This window comes from Frankliniella occidentalis, unplaced genomic scaffold (genome assembly GCF_000697945.3).
Source record: "Frankliniella occidentalis isolate FOCC.00 unplaced genomic scaffold, Focc_3.1 Scaffold353, whole genome shotgun sequence".
Lineage (NCBI taxonomy): Eukaryota > Metazoa > Arthropoda > Insecta > Thysanoptera > Thripidae > Frankliniella > Frankliniella occidentalis.
The window spans coordinates 41,231-62,424 of record NW_026267476.1 but is presented as its reverse complement, the minus strand read 5'-3'; the positions used below and the strand labels follow the sequence as shown (position 1 = coordinate 62,424).

General features: G+C 45.9%; 4 protein-coding genes across 6 annotated transcripts; 2 read left to right on the top strand and 2 right to left on the bottom strand.

The window, feature by feature from the left end:
- Positions 1-1,335: 1,335 nt before the first annotated feature.
- Positions 1,336-4,006, bottom strand: LOC113209479 (ubiquitin-associated protein 1). The gene is made up of 6 exons (XM_026427015.2): positions 3,845-4,006; positions 3,524-3,587; positions 3,254-3,372; positions 2,009-3,130; positions 1,747-1,926; positions 1,336-1,641 (listed from the first exon to the last, which is right to left on the bottom strand). Exons 2-6 carry the CDS (start codon positions 3,549-3,551, stop codon positions 1,414-1,416), a joined length of 1,677 nt encoding a protein of 558 aa, XP_026282800.1. The 5' UTR covers positions 3,552-3,587; positions 3,845-4,006; the 3' UTR covers positions 1,336-1,413.
- Positions 4,007-4,271: 265 nt separating this feature from the next.
- LOC113209482 (ralBP1-associated Eps domain-containing protein 1) lies at positions 4,272-11,644 on the top strand. Of its 2 annotated transcripts, XM_026427019.2 has the most exons (14): positions 4,272-4,465; positions 5,034-5,155; positions 5,251-5,339; positions 5,444-5,636; positions 5,715-5,955; positions 6,043-6,325; positions 7,031-7,123; positions 7,393-7,588; positions 7,681-7,771; positions 7,848-7,969; positions 8,058-8,131; positions 8,216-8,369; positions 8,458-8,524; positions 8,619-11,644. In XM_026427019.2, exons 4-14 carry the CDS (start codon positions 5,543-5,545, stop codon positions 8,779-8,781), a joined length of 1,578 nt encoding a protein of 525 aa, XP_026282804.1. In that variant the 5' UTR covers positions 4,272-4,465; positions 5,034-5,155; positions 5,251-5,339; positions 5,444-5,542; the 3' UTR covers positions 8,782-11,644. The 2 variants fall into 2 exon arrangements, with proteins under 2 accessions (XP_026282804.1, XP_026282805.1); XM_026427020.2 differs by lacking the exon at positions 7,031-7,123 and having other exon boundaries at positions 4,273-4,465.
- Positions 11,645-11,844: 200 nt separating this feature from the next.
- Positions 11,845-21,080, top strand: LOC113209509 (frizzled-4-like). The gene is made up of 2 exons (XM_052274211.1): positions 11,845-13,044; positions 20,749-21,080. Exons 1-2 carry the CDS (start codon positions 11,966-11,968, stop codon positions 20,987-20,989), a joined length of 1,320 nt encoding a protein of 439 aa, XP_052130171.1. The 5' UTR covers positions 11,845-11,965; the 3' UTR covers positions 20,990-21,080.
- On the bottom strand, positions 16,712-18,738 carry LOC113209510 (uncharacterized). Of its 2 annotated transcripts, none has more exons than XM_026427060.2 (2): positions 18,317-18,738; positions 16,712-18,237 (listed from the first exon to the last, which is right to left on the bottom strand). In XM_026427060.2, the coding sequence occupies exon 2, from the start codon at positions 18,207-18,209 to the stop codon at positions 16,839-16,841; it is 1,371 nt and encodes a 456-aa protein (XP_026282845.1). In that variant the 5' UTR covers positions 18,210-18,237; positions 18,317-18,738; the 3' UTR covers positions 16,712-16,838. The 2 variants fall into 2 exon arrangements, with proteins under 2 accessions (XP_026282845.1, XP_026282844.1); XM_026427059.2 differs by having other exon boundaries at positions 16,712-18,229.
- Positions 21,081-21,194: the final 114 nt, after the last annotated feature.

The window sequence follows — 21,194 nt, the reverse complement described above, 5'->3', positions numbered from 1 at the left end:
TCTATGCCAATTTGACTATTCCTAACATAGGATTATATAATATAAGAATATGTTTTGCAAGGTGAGAACACAACAGAGAAGCAAAACCAAAAGGCAGTGTTTGAGTAAATTTGTAATTTTTCTTTAAATGATGCAATTGTATCACCTTTTCTTAGCTTACAGAACCAAGTGAGATAGAACAAACACTTTGTTCCTTCAAAGCAGAAGTATTTAACAAATTCCAGAAATCAAGAAATGCATGATGCTAAGAGTAGAAATATCTTGGTGGAAAAGAAACTTTGGTGAATTAAGATTATTTCAGGCTTACTTGTATCCTGAGGTCAAAGCAGAATCAACTACTAGCACGAAATATATGGACAGGATTCATCATCATACAAACGCTAAAACTACACATACAAGAATATAAAGAATGACAGTCATTCAAATTGTTTATGTTTATATACTGACAGTTTTAAGAAGACATACCGAGCAGTAAAAGGCAGAAATTTGAGAGTATGTAGAAATCTATTTGGAAGCAGATGTTGAAAGTTAGGTATGTGATTGGTTGAATGGCAAATTCAAAGTATAGCACTTGGACTTTAAATTGAATTGAACCAAATAAAATTTGTCTCGCATTCAATCAACAATAATGAAATCAACATTTTTAAGAGCCATATATGGTGGAATATGAAAGGAAATAGAAGTTGGGCCTTTTCAAAACCAAGTACATAGGCCAATAAAACTAAAAATGGTTCAGTGACAAAGTTTTGTAGGTTCCATAGCCAATGGTAATAATATCAAACCAGAACAGACAAGCATAATAAAATTATCCCTCAAGTACATAAAAAAGCTTAATAAACTCTCAGAGATAAATTATTTGTGATATCACAAAATAAGCAAACACAGACCACAAAACAGTCTGGTCAATATTCTACACTCCTCCCAACCCTTTAATAAAAAGAAACCACAACAGTCTTTTCAGATGCAAAAATGGTCTTTTACGCAAACATTTTTTCATTACCTTTTTACAAAAGAGAAAATATCAACATAAGAAATAAAATACAAAAGCAATTCAAAGTAGGTATCTACTGTGCAATCACATTTGCTAAATAACTCTCTGGAAAAATGCAAATGTAGCATTGAGAAACAAAATCCTCAAACCCATGTAAAGCATTTAGTTTTTAATGAAGCTATGCTTTTGTTGCTAATTGAAAATTAATGTGCACAGCTTTGAAAGTAAATAGACTTAGACACATTACTACATAACATCACCAAAATTTGAAAGTTTTCTACTTAAGCTTTAGTGACTAAACCAAGAAATCACATGAAAGAAATAGGTACAAGCCAAGACAACTGTGCATTTAAATTACCTGTTTAATGAACATATACAATTCAGTGAACAATGATCACAAAGAAATGGAAAGAAAAACACTATTAAGATATGAGGAATTCGAGAGCTTGGTCTCTATCACAATTAAATTTGACAAGTGCTTCTGAAACACGATCCACCGGAAAACCAAGGTCCAGAAGCTGTGATTCAACTTGAAGAAAATTGATGGCAGCTTTCACATCATTATTGAGTAGTGATAATGCATGTTCTGCACGTCCTTCCTGATAACCAGCATCCAGCAGGGATTGTAGTGATAGGAGAAATTCCACAATCTGTGAATAGAATTGAGGGGAAAAATTGAACAGTTTGTTATCTTTCAACAATAATAGGGTGATCAGTGAAATGCAAAACTTCAATAGAACAAATACTATACGAACCTTCTTGTCATTAGTGCCTAATTTTTTACATGCTCTTGCCACTCGTCCTCTTGGAAAACCCATTTCTGCAATCTTCTGTACAAGAAACTGGCTTTCGGAGTGAAGTGACTGATAGGGATCTGGTTCAATCGGTGATGTTGGTGATTGGACTGATGATGAACTATTTTCAGGTGTTGAGTCCTGTGATAAAAAACAGTCGAACAACTTGTAAAAGACTACACAGTGATTTACATTTACAATAACCTATTAGCTAAATGCTTACATCAGAAGGTTTTGGTTGATTTTTCAATGCACGAATTTTCATGATTTCACTCAACTGCTGTGCGGCACAACTGATAGGTGCATCAGATTCAGGTGACGCCTCATCGACTGAAGCTGATGACAACATTGTAAGCTTTGGGGGATTTGAGGACATAGCTTTACTCTCATTTAGCATTATGCTTTTAAATGACTCCTGTGGTCTAGACTGTTGGTAAGATACAGATGGCCAGACATTTGAACCATAGAAACTTTGGATATGCTGCTGTTGTGGTAATTGTTGAGGCTCTTGATGCGAATAAGAAAATGACATTTCACTATGGTGGGGCATAAGATCTCTATCAATGAAATTGTATGCAGCAACGTGACCATGAGGATTATGATGTGGTATCACAGATTGAGGATGATAATTTTGCACACTATTATAGTCATAATTTGAGGTAAACCCATTGACATGGGATTGATAGCTTACACCACACTTCGCATCATTGAGCATTTTATCACTACTGGAAAGATTAAAAGGCTGTTCAATTGAGGGAACTTGGCAATTCATAGTTTGATGATGCAAGTTTCCAAAATGCTCATCAGTTCCAACCAAGTTTTGGTAGTAATTGGGTACTTGAGTAACTGTTGAAGGCTGTAGAACTTGTGCTAGTTCTTCCAGATCATTAATAGTCTTTAGTTCCATATTGTCAAAAGGACTTGAAGTGTCAGCTTCAAAATCTGACAAATTGAAGGCACTTATTGGGTTATTGTTATTTATCTGAGAGGTGACAACTTGATGCTTAAAGGGAATAGGTCTCAGGATAGGGTTCCCTTCACTGATGACTGGTATACAAACAGGCTGCTGAGGCGGTAAAGCTGACTGGGTTTTAGGAGATTGTTGAACTGGGACTGAAACTGGTGTAGGTGCAGCTGATTCAGATAGCTGCTTCTTTGATTGAGACTCCTCCTCAGTTGACAGTTCATTCATGGTTTCTTCTAGTTCTTGCATTGTCTCTAAGAGTTTTTGACGTTTGGCATCTTCCTCTGCTAAACGCCCTTTCCTCTCTTCTCTCTCCTTATATCTTGAACTACGCCACTGCTGCAGCTTATCTATCACATCATGTTCCAGTTGGAAATCATACTGAAAAATAATTTAAAGGAATTTGAAATTTCAATTTAATTTTAAAAACTGTTGAAATTATAATAAATGACATATTTGACATTAATAAAAACTGTAGTCATAGTCAACCAAACTTATACATACATCAGGAACAACAGGGGGTTGAAGAAGACGGTTTTGGAACCCTACTGGTAAAATTATTTTCCTGGGGGGTTTATATTTTTCACTGATCTTGACTGGGATTCCATCCATATAGGAGAAAACTAAAACAAATTAATTTTATGAATTGTTCACAATACGAGTAATCTGTTTACACTTTCTGACATTGAAGTGTCAAAGCACTAAATTTGCTTTGACAGCTCGGGCATTAAAACAAAGACATGTGAGGAGAATAACATTTTATTGATAGCTCACCATGCTTTTCACCATCTTTTCCAGACATAGTGGTCGAGTTTTAATCTTGCATTTCAATCAAATCCTGAAACATGAACCAATCAAATGATGACTCATCTTGCACTGACAAATGCCAAACAACGCATAAGTAATATCATGAAGATTATTCAAAGGGAGAAACAAATGCATAAAAGCTGAACTGAAAGCAGCCACGTATCGTCAGTGGAGTGTTAAATTCTTTAAATATACAACTCTGACGGTACATAGCATAAACAAAGGGGTTATGTCACCATGTCTGACTCTGACAAAAAGTGTGAAACTATGTGATTCAAAAATACTCACAGTTATACTCTAAGGAAGAAAATGATCGAACCATTGTTTGTTAGTTCCCTACCGGGAAAATGATAAAATACAAAGATTATGTCAAAATGGATTTAAAAACATTTTCGTAATGTTGGTTGATGTCTTCAAACCAAACAGAACCTGATTGGATTTACGTACACACGCTACCACTCGGGCTTGTCGAGAGGCTGCATCGCCATCGCATACTTACATGAAAAATTCACACTTCTTGAAAAGAAATTTCAATATCTAGTAAGTTTAAAAATGTATTCAAGAAATATGCTTTTTGAATGTTAAAGATTGTACTGGAGCGCAGTACACCGAAGTTGTTATGTTTATGTTTTTGACAAAGCAGTAGGATGATTGATTGAGGACAAGGTTAGCTTCCTTTTAATTTCTCATTGCTTTGGTAGCCTGTGTACAACTAAAGTTTCAACTCGTATACAGTGTGAACTCGTGATAAGTACTGTCTGCCTCAATATTCGTCTGGTATCATGACAGTGTTTTGGAATTTTCTTTAATGTCAAGCAGCATTTTTTTTGAAGCAGCGATAGTAATGTTGAACTATCTTGTGTGACATTTGTCAAAACAACACTTTCCTCTGATATTACTTTCGGTCAGGTGAGTAGCGCTGTCCTAGGCTTATTAATCAACCCCAAGTCTGCTCTTTTCTGTCTCTTTTCTGTTGAGGCCTTTTCCTTATCTAACTGATAGACAGTATTCTTTAATAAAAATATTTTTTGTACTTAGGGCCTCAAGAATGTGAAATCTATTCGCTAATATGTGTGTGTTTGAGGAAAGACCTTGTATTGTGTTCGTGTATTTTGCTTGTCAACCGTCTAACCTCTGTTAGTTGCAAGGGTTCCTTATGCCAACATTTTATTCTTTCCTTTGATTCGGCAGTTCAGTGTTCTTCTTTGTTCTGTTCTTGATTAGAGTTTATTTTAATCTCTATTCCTTTAATTCTTGTCATTTGAGTGCAACTTTTGGAATATGACTAATAGTTTCAAGTTTGAACTCTTTTAATACTGGCAAATTTTGTATTTTAAAAGACTTCAACGTTGCTTTTTTGTTATTTTTACTGATATTGTTTTATGCTATGTCATGCTGTTTTGCTGCTTTTGATACCATACCTAAATCAAAGATTCTTTGTGTCCGCTAAAGCAGTTTTTGATTTGTCTATTCACAGGAGTTACAGTGTCATTTAGAAGAAAGTGGCCGCTTCACGGCTTCCAACTGCAACCGTGGCATCCCAGGCAGATCACCCTCTCCATTCCAGCGCTCAGCACTTCCCATGGGTTGTTGGAAGCAGTAAGTGTTATTTATTAAATTTATACTCTATTATAATCCTTTCAACCATTCAATTTATATGGAAACAAATAAAACTAATTGATTTTTTTTTTCAGCTAGTTGCACACTGGACCAATTGGACAGACAATCATCCAGTCCAAACCTTATTGAACTGGGGGAACCTCGCGCCTCTGCTGCTCCACAGGTAAATTATTTTAATCTTCATGACTTTGATGAAATATGTTCTGCTTTGTATTAAGCCATTAAGTCACAATTATTTTGATATTTTATTCTTTTAAATTTCTACAGCGCGAGGTTCCCCATAATCTGAGAAATAGAGGTGTTATTTGTGACTCTCCTCAACACAATGGCGGTTCTATATCCCCAGCATCAACAAGTGGAGCCAGCATGCCCTTGCGAGACTCACCTGGGGCATCAAGTACCGCTAGTGACTCACCCACTCCCAAGAATAACATTCAAGATTCTCATTGGCATGGATTGGGTATGTTCGGTTTTTGTACATTTTTGCATGCTGTCAATTTGTATTTTAATAATATTCATTCAATGTTTTGTTCTACAGAGGAACGATGTCAGCTGCTTGGCACTGAAGAAGAATCCTCAGATAGACATAGCAGCGCCAGTGACACTGACCATGATGATACATCATGGTCCCCCTGGATAATTACAACAGAACAGCGTGACTATTACTGTGCCCAATTTCGTGCACTTCAGCCTGATGTGAATGGACTTTTGTCTGGCCCGGAAGCTCGCTGCTTCTTTGAAAAATCACGTTTGTCCTTACCTGAGCTTAGAAAAATTTGGTTAGTTTGAAATGAAATTGAATTTTTATGAGGAGTGCTTTTCACAGAGTCATTAACTTAACCTCAAATGTTCTGTTCTTTGATCAGGCAATTGGCTGATGTTACTAAAGATGGTGCTCTATCACTTGAAGAATTTAAAACTGCCATGCATTTGGTGGTGTTGAGACGGAACAATATTGATCTCCCTGATAAATTGCCTCCTTCCCTCATCCCCTCCATTCCACCATCAGCACCTGCACCCCCACCTCCTCCAAAAGCAATCTCTGGAGAGAAACATAAGCCCACCTCTGAAGAAAGTCTTGCCCTTTCCAATGTGTCCCCTCCTCAAGCAGATTTAACATCGCCTCAAAAAGGAAAAGATGTTTCTAAGGTATGTACCTGTATTTTTTCTTGATCTTAATTATTTAGACTCAAGAAAGTCTGGTTTGGCTGGTTGTGAAGGTGTCTAATGCTGAAGCATACTAATTGAAATCTGCTGAAACAAAAGCTCCTCTGGTAAAACAAATTGGTTACTGTTAGTTTTAGCTGTCTCCAAAATGCATGACACAAGGAGTGTGTGCTTTCTGTCCTGCCTTTATCAAACCACCAGCCATGAGTGTTTATCTTTGTTCTTGTAATAGTCCAATCCCATGTTCTGATCCCTGATTTCCATGAAGGACAAGCAAGTATATTATGTACTGTACCATACAATGGAAATTGCTGATATTAGTGCAAAGCTAAACTTTTTTAAATTTTAAATGAACAGTTACTTTTGTTCTGTTTTTCGTTTGATAGTGAGATATTGATTGTCTCTTTCACTTGGTAGTCAAATCATGATTACAGATCAATGGCCAATCTGTTGTATTTTATCCTGCTAGTTCTTCTCCCTTTCTTTTGAAAAGTTCCTTTTTAAAAAAAGTTCTTTACCTTGTGTGTCATACATGTCATGAGCAAATTTCATCTATGGTTTTGTGTGATAGCTGCAATTCAGCTTTTTGTTCATGTTTTCCTTCAAGCTGTCACTGTTTCCCTTTTTCTATGGTCTTCCTGCTTGTTCTGCTAATCGCTTTGCTAACACCACTCTCTTCCCTGACAGTGGACGAAGTTTATGGATTCTCCAACCAGTTCAGTGTCCTCCCCAGGGCCAAAACCGGTTAACTTTGATTTTCACAAATCAGCTGTTGAACAGGTAAAATTTAACTTCTTTGCAAAGCCATAAATTTCCACAAGAGTCACACTTTTTGTTCTCACTTTTGTAGCATGATATTTTCCTTGTGGTATATCATTTTTATTTATTTCATCTTATTGTGAAGCAGATTGATTATGTACATGTGTTCCCCATTTACTTGTGCCCACATTCATATATTTGTGATGGAATGTTGCTTTCACTGTAGTAACTGTTTACAGGTCCCCCAAAATTGTAATCAAAGCTTTAACCAAATTCTTTTAATTTTTCAGGATCCCAAAATTTTACATCCAGTACCTCTGAGGCTCACTCCAGAGTCTCAAAATTTGACTGCCACTGGGGATGATACTGGGGACCCTTGCCGCTCACCACGTCGTTTGACATCTGATGCAGCACACGACTATGATTCAATTGTTGCTCCTCCAGATATTAGACCCATTCAACGTCCTCAGCCAAAGAAACCAGCTGGTGAGAGTCAGGAAACCAACTCTTTTCAAATGTCCTCTTACAACAGTCACTGTTTTATTTTAATGTTAATGATATAATTTTGTTCCTTCCAGCTCCAGGACCTGGTGCAATCCCTCCCCCTCCCCCGTCTCAGGCAGCTGTCATGTCATCCTCGGAAGGAGCGTCTACCTCTAATACATCTGGGTGAGTACGGATGTCATGCTTTCTTTTGTGCAACAAAAACGTGAAAGAGCTGACTTTTATTTAAAATCTTTTCTAGGTTTTCTATCTCAGGCCCAACTAGTCTGCCCATGGGCTTGAAGAAAGATCCACCCCCTCCGCCTCCTCCAAGACCACATCGCACACATGCTAGAAGTTCCTCTCTTGATCTCAACCGCTTAGGTGATTAATTTTAAAAAGCTAGTAATTAAACACTGTGCTTATTTTTCAAACTTGTTCCTAAAATTTTTAATTTACTCTTTTTAAATAGATGCTTCATCTGGGAAGAACATTGCTCTTCTAGGCGCCCCACCGATGGTTCCTCCACGGATATCTCCTAGCACTGTATGTTTTAAATGGTTTAAATCAAATTTTATTCTTTTTCAATCAATTTAATTACTGGAGAATTCTTCCATGTCTCTTTCTCAGATGACTTCACGCAAACTTATGGGACAACACAGTGAAGGTGCTGATCCATTGCATCAGGGCTTTGCTGATTTTACTCAATTTGAAAATCAGTCTGATTTTGATGCATTTCCGCGTCGTCATGGAGCATTTGAAGTATACCGGAAGCCAACGCCAAGTAAGTTAACTATGTTTAATCGTTGAATGTCTTTTTCTAATTTATATGCTACTATTTTTATTGCTTAACTGGATTGATCTCTTTGCAGAAAATGCAGTTGTGGCTCATGAAAATGTAGATCTTGTGGAGGATGTGCTCAAGATGAAATCTAAAAGGTACAGTACACCCTGAAGTACAATATGTGCCATCACTTTTCAATCAATCTAATCTGTACCCCTAACTGATGTCAATTCAATTTCTTTCTTCAAGGCCTGCGGTTGGGGACAAAATGTCTTTTCAACAGCTTCAAGAAAAAAATGCAGCTCTTGTACGTACTTGCCATCTTTTAAGCCTGGAACTTGCTGAAGTTCAGACAGAAAAAGCTGAATTAGAAATACAGCTTGAACAGCTAAGAGCTTCCCTTCCCCGATAGAGGAGCTTTTTAAATTTTACAGTTTTGCAATGCTATTATTTAATACTAATCGACTGGAGTTCACTGATAATATTTTACCATAATTGTATTCTAATTTGTTGTTGTAATTTTAGACTCCTCAAGTGTGACGTATTTTACTTTTAAAAAGTACCGATTTAGTTTATATCTGGTGTACTTCTAGCAGTGAATCTACTCCTTCGAATTTGTGTTATTGTCCATATCACTTCTTCATTTACATTAGAGAGGAGTAGTATATGTTTTAAAGGTTTTACCTATATATAGAAAAGTTTTTCAGATTTAGACAAGTTTGTTAGATTTTTTTTCCCCTCTTCAGTCACCTTGTGTTGTACTTTAACTTCTCTATAATTTAATGGGAAAAAAGTCTAATTAACCTGCAATCATTCATAGCCATAAACGTCTCACTTCAATTTTGTTGGATAGATTCCCCATTGGATATGTGATCAAGTTTTGTAATTAATTTTGTTAAATGTTATCATTTTATTTAATGAAAGTATAAGTTAAGTATTTTGTAGAACCATGTGAAACAAAAGTAACCATTGTAAAGAACTTTCACATCATATATTTATTCCTGTGCATATGAATTAAAGATACAATTGCATCCATTGTTAACATGTGCTCAGTGAAGTATTTTTGTAAGACATAAAAATGCTCCACAGTTGCCAAACTGATCTAGGACTGACTTACTTGAAAATTGACAGATGACTTCAAGCTACTTCAGGCTTCTTCAGTATTTCCTGTCATTGTTGAGAAATTCTCTCTTCATTCAAATAAATATCTAAGAGAAATAATAGTGTTTTGTGCACTCTATCATAACGATTATTTGATTAGGTATGTTGCCTTTTTAGACCTATTGTATGAAGGTAGGCTTATATTTTATACTTATAAACTCAAGAATGTGAGATATTTTCAAAGCTGCAAGGGATGAAGTGGCATCATGGACTTGAGAAATTGAAGTTTAGTAATATTTACAATTTACTTCAAAATCTCAGAGTGCCTTTTCATGTTAAATAATAGACATCTGAGCTGTGTTTCCTGTTTTGTCAGGGAGGTGAAATTTTCTTCTTCATTCTTGGAACTGTCAAGGACTTTAAACTCTAGCTCTCAAAATTCTGAGTAGTTACATTATCGTCAGATGATGTAAGTTCACTTAGTTCATCAAAGAGGAAGAAAATGTTTATCTTAGAGGTGTGGTGAGGTGTCCCTGCTTGAATTGCTGTGATCTGTTCAACGTAGCATTATAATTTGTTTTTCTTTAATTCTGAAATTTTGTACATATGTAGTTAACAACTAAGCTTCTTTAACATGTCTTTAGATGCAGTTCCAGGGATACTATTAATTTCCACTCCTTACCCAAACTGTGCATGAAAGTTCAGACAAAGTGTGTGTGTGTGTGTAGCAAAGGGAATACATAGTAGATTGTTTTTGGCATATAAAGATAAAAAATCTCTATATCTTCAAAATCTTACAAACCTCAAGTTTTTACCAAAGAGTTTTCAATATTTAAAATAGAATGTAATGAAAAAGACACGTTTTGTCCTTCTGAAACATTCTTATTGTTCTTATCACTACACAATTGACTGTTACTTTAATTATCCGCTGCCGTATCTCTATCAAGAAACTAAAACTGACCATATCTGGAATAGTCTGACCAAAACTCTTTCATAGGACTTAAATTGTTGTATTTACATTGCAGTTTGAGGATAGAATTGTCCTTATTTTAACCCCTGAAAGTTTGGGAAGGTCTCATTACCTATCAACTGCATAGTCCCTAGCAATAAACTCTACATCTAGACTTCTTCAATTTGTATTACTGTAAATGTATTTCTCACTTTGCTTTTTGTGCTTGTAAGTTATAAGAAGCATGAGGTTCTCATATATTTTGTTGTACTATTTCATAAACAAAGTAATAATTAGTATGAGGTATTATGCCTAACACTAAATTATTGGCACAAGTGTTTTGCGGAAGTAGTTCTGTTCAAGGTACTTACCACTTACTGCTGATAGTCTCATGCCCTGCATGTAGTGCAGCAAGCAGCTCAAACCGATGAATAATTTCATTGTTGCAGTAAATAATTTGTTTTAGTTCAGCACTTGTATTTTCTTGCTAGCTTGTGCCATGGATATGCCACTCCTGTGATGTAATTGAGCCATAATGAGATGAATGATTACAATTTTCACCAGGGAGATTTGCCCATCTCAGGCAACTGCTTGACACAGCTTATCCAAGTTCACCAAGACATTGTGAGTTATTAGTTATAGATACCCAATTTCTGTATTGCCTTTGTTTACTGTCCATAATGTCCAGTCTACTACTTATTAAATGGCTTTTCTCATTGTTCTCCTGTTGTCTGGTTTTAGAAATTAAAACCAACTGCAAAGGGAACATGCAAATTAAGAAGAACATATAAATAATTCAGAGGAGCTATTAATACTGATTTTATCTCAAATATGGTCAGCATTCTTACCCAGAGAACATAGTTATTATTTTAGTTTTCTGTCAAATTGGAAAACAATTGTGGCTGAAAAAATTGTATTTTGGATCAACACCGTATATGAAATATTTTGCTAAAGGAATAAGTAGTTTTAATTGACTATGTATTGGAAGCATTGAGGGATCACTAACTCAAGTGTAATACTTCTAAGAAATCTTTATCAAATGGGTCCCATTCTTTTTGTTACTACTTCTTCCAAGATGCACTCGGATCATAATTCTATAGTGAATCTAGCTTAGACATTTGTCTCGAGTGTTTGTACGGTGTGCAGTATGTGAAACTTTTTATTGCAGTGACTGTGTGGATAGTGAGGACAGAACAATTATATATTCTTTATTGAATCAAGTCAACAGCCAATATTGATTTATTACCCTTTTCCTCCCCAGATCACAGAGTACGTACTGTTTCCACAACATGTCCCTCATCCTAGGTTGCTACTGGGAAGCACCACTCAACTGGCATTCACTGTTTTTGAGGGGATCGCGCTGGTGAAGGAGAGGCACCAGGCTTGCACTGACGCGTGTGCGCCCTGCCCCTGCTCTGCCGTTCCCTGCCCCCGCCTGGCGCGGCGGGGCGTTGAGGCGGAGGAGGGGGCCGCCGCGCCACGGGCATACCGCTGCCCGCTGCCCCCCAACTCGAACCAACTCAGTGCGCTGCAGCTTCCACCGGGGATGGTCGAGGCCCTGCACGGACCGCGGCCCCCGTGGCCGAGCGAGGGCGCCCCCGCGCGCTCGCCCTCGCGCTCGCGATCTCGTTGGTGCTGCTGGGGATGGGGGCGCTGCCTCGGGTTCACGCTGGCCGCGGCCACGCTCGGCGGTGCGCTGCCCTCCTCGGCGGGCCCGGGCCCCTACCCTTACCCGGGGGTGTCGGGGGTGGGGCCGGATGTGTTGGCGGGCGGGCGGACTTGCGAGCCGATCCGCGTCGAGCTGTGTCGGTCCGCGGTCCGCGGCTACAACATGACCACCATGCCCAACCTAGTGGGCCACGAGTACCAGAAGGAGGCGGAGGGCCACCTCAGCACGTTCGCACCGCTCGTGCAGTACGGCTGCTCCAAACAGCTGCTCATCTTCCTGTGCGCCGTGCTCGTGCCCATGTGCACGGACCAGGTCGACGCCACAGCACACGGCGAGGCGCACGTCGTGGCCATCGGGCCGTGCCGCGGCCTGTGCGAGGCCGTGCGCGCGCGCTGCCTCCCCGTGCTGCAGAACTTCAGCTACCCCTGGCCGCCGCAGCTGGAGTGCTCCAAGTTCCCGCCGCACAACAGCCCGGCCCACATGTGCATGGAGGGTCCCGGCGAGGACGACGGCGAGGGGGTCAGCCGCTTCATCGTGCCGCTGCCGGGGCACACCGCCGGGCACACGCCGGCACGCGGGACCGGCTGCGCGCGCCCGCCGCACGACGTCTCGAGAGGCGACAAGCAGATGGCCGAGGTGTGGATGTCCATCTGGTCCGGGCTGTGCTTCGTGTCGTCCGTGCTCGCCCTGCTCACCCTCAGGCTGGGGCCGGGGCCGGGGCCCGTGCCGACCGACGCGGGGGCCAGCCGCACGATGCGGTCCTCGGCGGGGCCCTCGCCGCTGGCCAGCCTCGCGCTCAGCTACGGCCTGCTCTCCGTCGGCTGGGGCACGAGGGTCTTGGCGGGCGCGGCGGCGGCGCTCGGACCTCCTGACTGCGATGCCCCGGATCTGAGGAATCCCAACTGCGCCGCCGTCTTCCTGCTCACCTACTACTTCGGAACTGCATCCATCATATGGTGAGCTCTCGACAGGACAGACAGCGCCATCAAAAATTGGTGACGGTGTCACTTTCAATCGCACCACTGCCGCAATTGGAGTTGCCTCCAGGCGGCCAAGCAAAACAGTAACTTAAGTTCAGTTCCCTTTTCTCTGCGCGAGTCTGTGACAGGCAAAAGAAAAGAGGGGCGGGTGGGGAGCAGCATGGTAACAGCGAGTGGAGAGGGCGGGGAAGAGAAACAGGAGGTGGGGGGAGGGGGCAGGAACGCAGCAGTCCAGAGGCTCGCAATGTAAATCTCTGCGGATGGCCGGCTTCAAGCCGTTAACCGCAGCCATGTGCAATCAGGCTGATCTGCGATGGGAGCTCCGTAAATTGGTTCCCCTTGTTTGTTTGGCCGAGGAACTCCGCGACGCCGCAAGGTCTGCCCCTCCCTGCCCTCCGCCCGCGCCCCGCGCCCCGCGCCCCGCGCCCCCCTCGCTCTCGCACGCCACGCCACGCCTCCCTTCTGCGTAAATGCGATGCAGTCAAAGCGTCTCGTTAACACTCGATGAACAGGGACTGCCCGGCCCGGGCCTCGGGCAGCGCGAAGGGCTTTCCAGAGTATGCCGGCCCCGGGCCGCGCGCTGTCGCTCGCGCTGCGGAACAGCCTGCAGTCGCTGTGCTGCAGTCGCATACGGCACCCCCGCCTTTGGGCACGCCGAGCCGCGGGGGGATCCGGCCGTGCGTTTTATTTCCAGAGCCGGGCTTGTTGAACACGGCCGAGGCATTCGAGGCCCGGTGCGGCGGGCCCCTGCGCGGTCACACCTTCTCTTTTAATGCCCTATTAATACCTCCGCCCGCCCAGCCCGCCCCGGCCCTGCTCCCTTTGCATGCGTTCGATCGCCCACTCTTGTAGCCCGAAGCTTGCCCCCCCGCCTCCCCCTCTTCCCGCCTTTCTTGTTTCCACGCCCTCTGTCCTGCCCCCTCTTGTTTTTGTCGTTTTTCAAGACCATTCTTCCTTGCCCTCTTGCTCGCCGTAAGGCGCAAAGCTGGGCAGCCCCGGGAGCCGTCGTCGGCAGCGCGGGCGCGGACCAGCCTCCGCTCCGAGCCGGCCTGGCCGGGCTGCCCGTCCAGGCCATTGTCTCGGACGCGTTTCGTATTTTTGCGAAGAAAGGGGAGGGGAAGGAAGGGCGGGACGACACGGAGCGGCAGTGGCGACTTCGAATGGGCGTATGCAAAACAGAGCGGGGCAGGCGGGGACCTCCGCCGGGACAAGTCGCTAGCCTTTGTGGAAAACCGCCCGAGGGGTGGGCAGTGGGAGAAGCGAAAGGTGGGGAGTAGGAGGAGGAGGAGGAGGAGGGACATATTTGCCATAGCCCGTTTCGCTCCCCATACAATGCCGCCGCCCGGTCTTAATTAGGAACTTTAGACTTTGTTAGCCGCGCGCTGCGAGACCTGCGCGTACATTGCGAATCCCAACAGGTGCCAAATTTAATCGAAGACTGACTCAAGTCGTCCTGTTTGGGGGCGTGCACAAATTACGTCATCGATTTTCGGGGCAAAACCCCCCCCCCTCCCCCTGTCATCGGCTGTCACCTTTTGGCCGACCCCCTCCCCCCCCTAAGCCTATTACGTAATTTGTGCACGCCCCCTTTCGGGGTTCGGATGACGCAGACGCCCACCTGCTGGACACCGGTATTTACTGTGTTGTTAGGCTATCTTTGGTCCAAAAAGTCCTGTATTCAAACCCGCGTAGGGTCCTTTGACCGTCGTCCTCAGTAGAGTCCTAATCCTCGGTGGAACCGCCAAGCTAGTAGGCAAACAGCCGAGACGCAACACAGGCGTGCGCAGCACGTTGCCTACACTGTTAATCGTGGGTGTACAGTCATTGTACGCCAAAGGCGTGTAGCAACTGTACGCCTTTTGGCATGTAATGACTGCACGCCTTTGGCGTACAGTGACAGCACATCTTTGTCAGTGCAAATGCTATAGGCAAAACCCGTGCGTTAGTGCGGGCCAATGGCTGAGGATGCACAGAAACTAAACGCCCTACTCCAGCTTCCGAAGCAGAGTGGGAGTGCCGAAGGCGCTTTGGCTTTACGCACCACCAGAAAACGCATGGGCATTTCCACTAAGAAAGATGTGCTGTCACTGTACGCCAAAGGCGTGCAGTCATTACATGCCAAAAGGCGTACAGTTTTGGGTGCTACACGCCTTTGGCGTACAATGACTGTACACCCCCAATTAACAGTGTACCCACTGACCGCAAGGCGCCCGCCTTCTGGCTAGGCAACCAACCGAGTTGGGAAGCAGGCGTGTGCAGCGCGTTGCCTACCCACTGAATGCAAGGCGCCCGCCTTCTTGTTAGGCAACCGAGGCGCGATGCTGGTTTGCGGAACTCGTTGCCTACTGAAGATGGTACCGCATGTTATTCCTCAGCGGTGGGCTGTATTCTAATCCTTATCCCGCGAGTCGGTCGGTCTGTGCGAGTAAAATAGCGTGAATATGAATTGCACACATCCGTCTATTATACACCAACCGACTCGAAATGAGAATTGGGAAGTTATATTCAGTTTAACCACGCTCACGAGAGCGTGAGGGCGTGGATTTAGGGTGAGGGGGGAAGGGAGAGGCGGGAGAGCGCGACTCTGCGAAGTCGGACCCTTCTCCCCTTCTCCCCTCTCTGCTCCCTGCCCCTCGTCCTAAATCCACGCACTCGTGAGCGTGGCTAAACCGAATGTAGCTGGAAACAACCTGCTGAGGGTTGTTGTTTATCCCTAGGTTTGCCTCTTTTCCTCATCGATAGGGCGCGTAAACCTGAGGGTGTCAGATCAGAATTATTCAAACATCACCATCCTAACAGTAGCAAAACTTGTAGAAATCTTGTTCTACTCGTGCAACAGAGAGACTTATTTCCATTGTTGGACAGTCGGATCACGCAATATACACAACTGCAAATGGAGAATATTTTTTGTCAAGTTAGATAAAGAAATGTTCGTGCCCATAAAATAACGAGCAATATACTTTCATACCGGGCTTATCGGAACGCCTTGGTCATGCAGATTTGCGTATAGAGAGAGTATGCAAACCCGCAACACTGACAAGGGAACCCCGCCAAGTGTAAATTCCCGATTTTCATTCTACTTTGGGAAATTGTTGGTCTAAAAGTGTCATCGAAGCACACATCATTTTTTTTTTTTTTTTGCTCAAATTCATATTTAGGGGATATTTTGGGCATTCGTTCCAAAGGCTGCTATTTCAACAATTTTTTGTAATTTTCAAAAGTGCTTCCTAAGGGTTAACTCGATAGATTGCGGTCCTTTCGACAAAAATTTCGTCTGTTTTGCTCTATCTGAAGCCGTTTAGGCGCTACCGCCACGTTTAGGAGGGGAAATGTACGGGAATCACTAGGGCTTAAGAGCAGCGGTTGTAAAAAGCAGTCCCACAAAAAATGTCACAAAACAAAAGTTGAAGAAAAATGTAAGCTCTTTTACTTTTGTTTTATGACATTTTTTGTGGGACTGCTTTTTACAACCGCTGCTCTTAAGCCCAAAGTAGGATGAAAATTGGGAATTTGCACTTGGCGGGGTTCCCTTGTGAGGCATGTTCTTGTAAACAACCATTACGTGTTCGATACTGTCGCTACCCGAAGCCCCCCCCCCCCAACCCATGTGGAGTGTAGTTACAGGGTACGAATAAGCATTACATTTCATCAGAGACAATTATTAATCATTTATTAACCATTCCAGAAACCTTACGTACAATGCAAAACTTAGCCATGTCTGACAGAACAAAGCTAAGAGTTGGGGGCATACAACATCAAGCACAAATGCATCACATGTGGATCCACGTACACGCCACATTAGTATCGCGGTCGTAGGACCTTTTCCAGTGTGTGTCATCAGTGTGGTCCTCCGGAGAGGGACACTTGTCAGGGTCATGCGAGTAGAGGCCTATCTTTCTCACCTCATCCCACTTTACCTCTTGATGGCAGCCTTGCACGCATGTCTCGCAATCCTCGGGATCGCACTCGTTGGGGCACCAGAGCTGGATATGAAGCGAGGGATTCTCCGCGAGCGTCGATTTAACCGCGTCGCCGTGTATCCAGGCATGGGGGCATAATGTCTCTCCAGCAATCTCCAGGAGCGTCAGGGCCGGGGCCGTGACGGGTGTGATGCCCTTGAGCAGCTTGTCGCCGAGGTCTTCGTCCACGTCCAGGTGGCGCAGAGCTGGCAGCGAGGGCAGCACGCGAAGCAACGGCCGCACGACCTCAACCTCAAACCCTACAAGCGCCAGCCGCTCCAAGCGGGAGCCCAGAGCCTCGACCAACGCCATGCAGTACTCGGGGGTGTCCTCTCCCGTACAGTTCTCCAGGCAGACACGTTGCAGTTGGCTAGCTCGGCGGAGGAACTTCACAACCCTCTCAAGTCGATCTACGTCGTCATAAAGAGTTATACAAACTTCTCTAAGCATCTTGCACGATGCTACGGACTGTAACCCCCTCACCGAGTCGTCGCACTCCAGACTGCGGAGTCTTGGCAAGGCAGCCAACAGGGTAGCTGTCGTCCCCTCGGGGCTAGAGCATGTAAGGAGGTCAACCTCCTCTAGGGTAGCGGCGTGCCCGGCCAGAATGGCGTGCACGAAGCTTGCAGAGTTCTTGTCGAGCGGACAACGGAACTTAATGAGCGAGGGCTTGGGCGGCCCGTGCACAACGGGGTGGCTGATGCCCGGTAGGGAGCTGATGACGTCGAGCGACTCCAGGTGGCAACACGATGCAACCGTCCTCACCAGCACGTCGGCAAGCCGCAAATTATAGGTGGCAAGCTCAAGTCGCCTGAGACGCCCGAGGGACTCCTGGTTGCGCACAGCCAAGGCCAAGGGGTACTCTGTCCCCCTACAATTGGAGAGCAGATCCAACCCTGCTACGGCGCACCGGGTTGTGGTCACCGCTAGGGTTGGGACTTCGCCCGTGATGACCAGCGTGTTGAGGCACGGGGCCAGGTGCAGCACCGCGCCCGCGCAGGGGTGGTGGTCGTGGAGCGTTCGGTGCCGCCACACGTCGGGGTGCAGGGCCAGGCCGCAGAACCTCTTGCACACGAGGCGGCAGGCGAGGACGTCCTCCACGTCCAGAAACTGCATCACCATCACGAGCACGTCGTCCAGCAGCTGCTCCAGGGTCATCAAAGCCGTTCCCACGGGGTCCATGACAGAGCGTAAACTGCGGCCTGGAAAGCTTAGGTTAGTGCGGAATTTCAAAACACGGACCACCAAGCCTATCGGAGCCTTTAGTATGCGCTGTCGACTGGCCTTACCGTGTCGGCGAATGTAGTTGATGAGCTGACGCGTTCGTGATATGTAGCTGATAACCTGGCTAGACTAGAGCTAGAACCGAACGCACACTGCGACAACGAACGAGACGAGGACCAGCGGACCAGCCAGGACCCGAGCGAGTCAAGTTGACCGAGCCGAGCGCGGAGTGCGCCCGGCGCCCGAGCACGCCGGGGGTTTGACCAATGAAATCCCCCGGGGTATTCCAAAAGCGCCCGACATATAGTCGTCCGAGATTTCCGGGGAACTCCGGCCTGTCTATAGGTGTCTTGTCACCTTATGTTTGCATGAAGTTTGTAATTATGCTTTGGGATCGTGCATTACATCGGATTTTATCGCTCGTCGAGGACCAGCAGCCAGGACAACGCTCTCGGGGTGTGCCCCTCTAGCGAGGGACGGGACAAAACCCCAGCGCCGGGGCTGTCCTCGTGGTCCGCTTCGAGTAGCTTTGCCTTCTGGAAGAGACAGTATTATAAATGCGTATAAATTGCGCCTATCGCATCAATAATGGGAATCGCAAAACGGCAAGATACTATTACAACTCCACTGTCAGTGCACTCATGGAATGTTTCTCATGGGGTGGATGCGAGCAGGTGGGCCGAGCACGTTGCCTACCCACTGGACGCAAGGAGCCCGCCTTGTAGGTAGGCAACCTACCGAGGAGGGATGCAGGTGTATGGAGAACGTTGCCTACCCACTCACCGCACGGCGCCCGCCTCCACGTCGCCTATGGCACGGTTGCCTACCTCAGCAGCCACAAGGCGCCGATAGCTTGCTGCAGGGTGACTCAGCCGAGCGGGTCCCGGCCGGGTCCCTCCGCTCTGCATTCCGACTGCGGATGCCTGCCGCCTGCCCTCCTGCGGCCGTGGTTTTGAATTTGCGAGGATCGTTAAGACCGAGACCGCCGGTCGGGCCGGCCGGGCCGACCGCATCGCCCCCGCCGGCGAGCAAGCAGTAAACCGATGCTATTTCGGTTTCAAACCAAACTAAAGAAGAATACGGGTATATGGAGATCCGGGCGGCTGGCAGGGGGAAAACACTGCGTGACAGCAGGGGGTGGGAGGTGGGGCCGCGGCGGCCAACGGCGGCCGCTCCTAGACGGCTGGTTTACATTTTCTGCTCCGAGCGCGTGATTAGTAGGGTGCTTGAAAAATCTGTGAATTATGGTATCTTGAGTGAGCCAGCGCATCACACCGGCATACATCGCACCGCGGTGAGAGGAGGGGGTGGGGGGGTATGGTATTATGTGCATGCGCAAGCTTCAGCAGTTTAAATGTACCAAAAGCCTGAAGCATTCCGGTGAAGCTGTAAGAAAAGTAATGGGAAGAGGAATGCACTGGAAACGCAAGTGTGTGAATGTCAAACACTTGTAGGCGTGTGACCCAGTCGTACACCTACAAGTGTGCGACATTCACACACTTGCGTTATCAGTGTACATCGGATGTCGAGCGCGAGCGGTTAGGGGGTGCTAAACAACCTTCACTGAGTAAAAAATCCTTCCCCTAATGTTGCAGGGGGAATGGATGATTAAGAGTGCATTTAACTAAAATATTGTCGCGTATTCGATCGTACTTGTGTACCAACTCATCAACTTATGACTTCCGCTCTCTTTTGCCCCGCACTCTTTATCTTATTGTCAGATTTGCCAGAATGGTTAATTTCGAACGATATGAACCTCCATCCAATAAAATGATCAAATATTACTAAAAGTAACAGAAATTGATTGAAAATCACTGAAACGTGATTAAAAACGTCTGAAACATGATTAGAAATGCCTAAAAATGACTGGAAGTTTCATTGTTGTACAGTGTGAGTGAGGGACCCCCTCTCGGGTGACACACGCAAAGGCACCCGCACCAGGAGCAGTCGTCTGCTTCGCGTCCAGCAGGGCCAGGCCTCGCGCTGAGAGGCAAAGCAGCAGGGATCGGCGTGACCGGCTGCAGCGTGGCATGGAGTGGCGAGGATCCCGAGACCGTACCCAAGCCGGTCTTGTTCGTTTTCCTGCATAAAATAAGCAAAGCAACAAGCTCCCCTGGCCGGGCGGGTATCGGGCCTCCAGACCACTGTGCGCTGGAGGGAGCAGGACAGCTCTTGCCCCCCCCCCTTCTTCTCTCTCGCCAGCTTCATCGAGCACGAGCAGGCAGTGCCGGTGGTGCCGGCAGGGCCAGTCGGCAGGCCAGGCCCAGGCTGGGCAGCCTGGCACGCCGCGGCGGACAGCCCAGCTTCTCTTATTGTCATCGTAACAAGTGGGCGTGAGCAGCTTTTGCATTGCCAATGGAAATGCACCGCGCTGCCGTGCAGGCCGGTCTCACCGGGACGGGCTCGCCCTTCGCCTGCACCGCGACGGCGCACTGCTGCTGCTGCACCTTGTGCTGCACCTTGCTGGGCCCTCACCCTCTTCATGTCGTTGTTGCAGGTGGGTGGTGCTGACCGCCCTCTGGTTCCTCTTGGCCGGGCTGCGGGTGTCGCCGAGCGCGCTGCAGCGACGCTCGTACCTCTTCCACCTGGCCGGCTGGGGCGTGCCCGCCGCCCTCACCCTCGCCGTCCTCGTGCTGAGAGACGTCGCTGCGGACCCCCTCACAGGTCAGTATCGCGCACCTCTCTGGAGTCCGCCCGAACCCTCAATCTTGCCGTTCCGATTAGGTTCGAATGAGTAGGAATGAAGAAAAGACGTATTCGGAACGGGAAGATTGAGAATTCGGACGGACCCTTGCTCCACTGCCACCGCACCGCGGGCAAGTCGGGATAATGGATGCCATCATGGGCGCAGGAAGGGAAAGAGGCCACGCCGTTTCAACTCTACAGCCCCCAACCTAACCCGCCAGGCTGCCTCCTGCACTATTCTTCCCCCCCCCCTTTTTT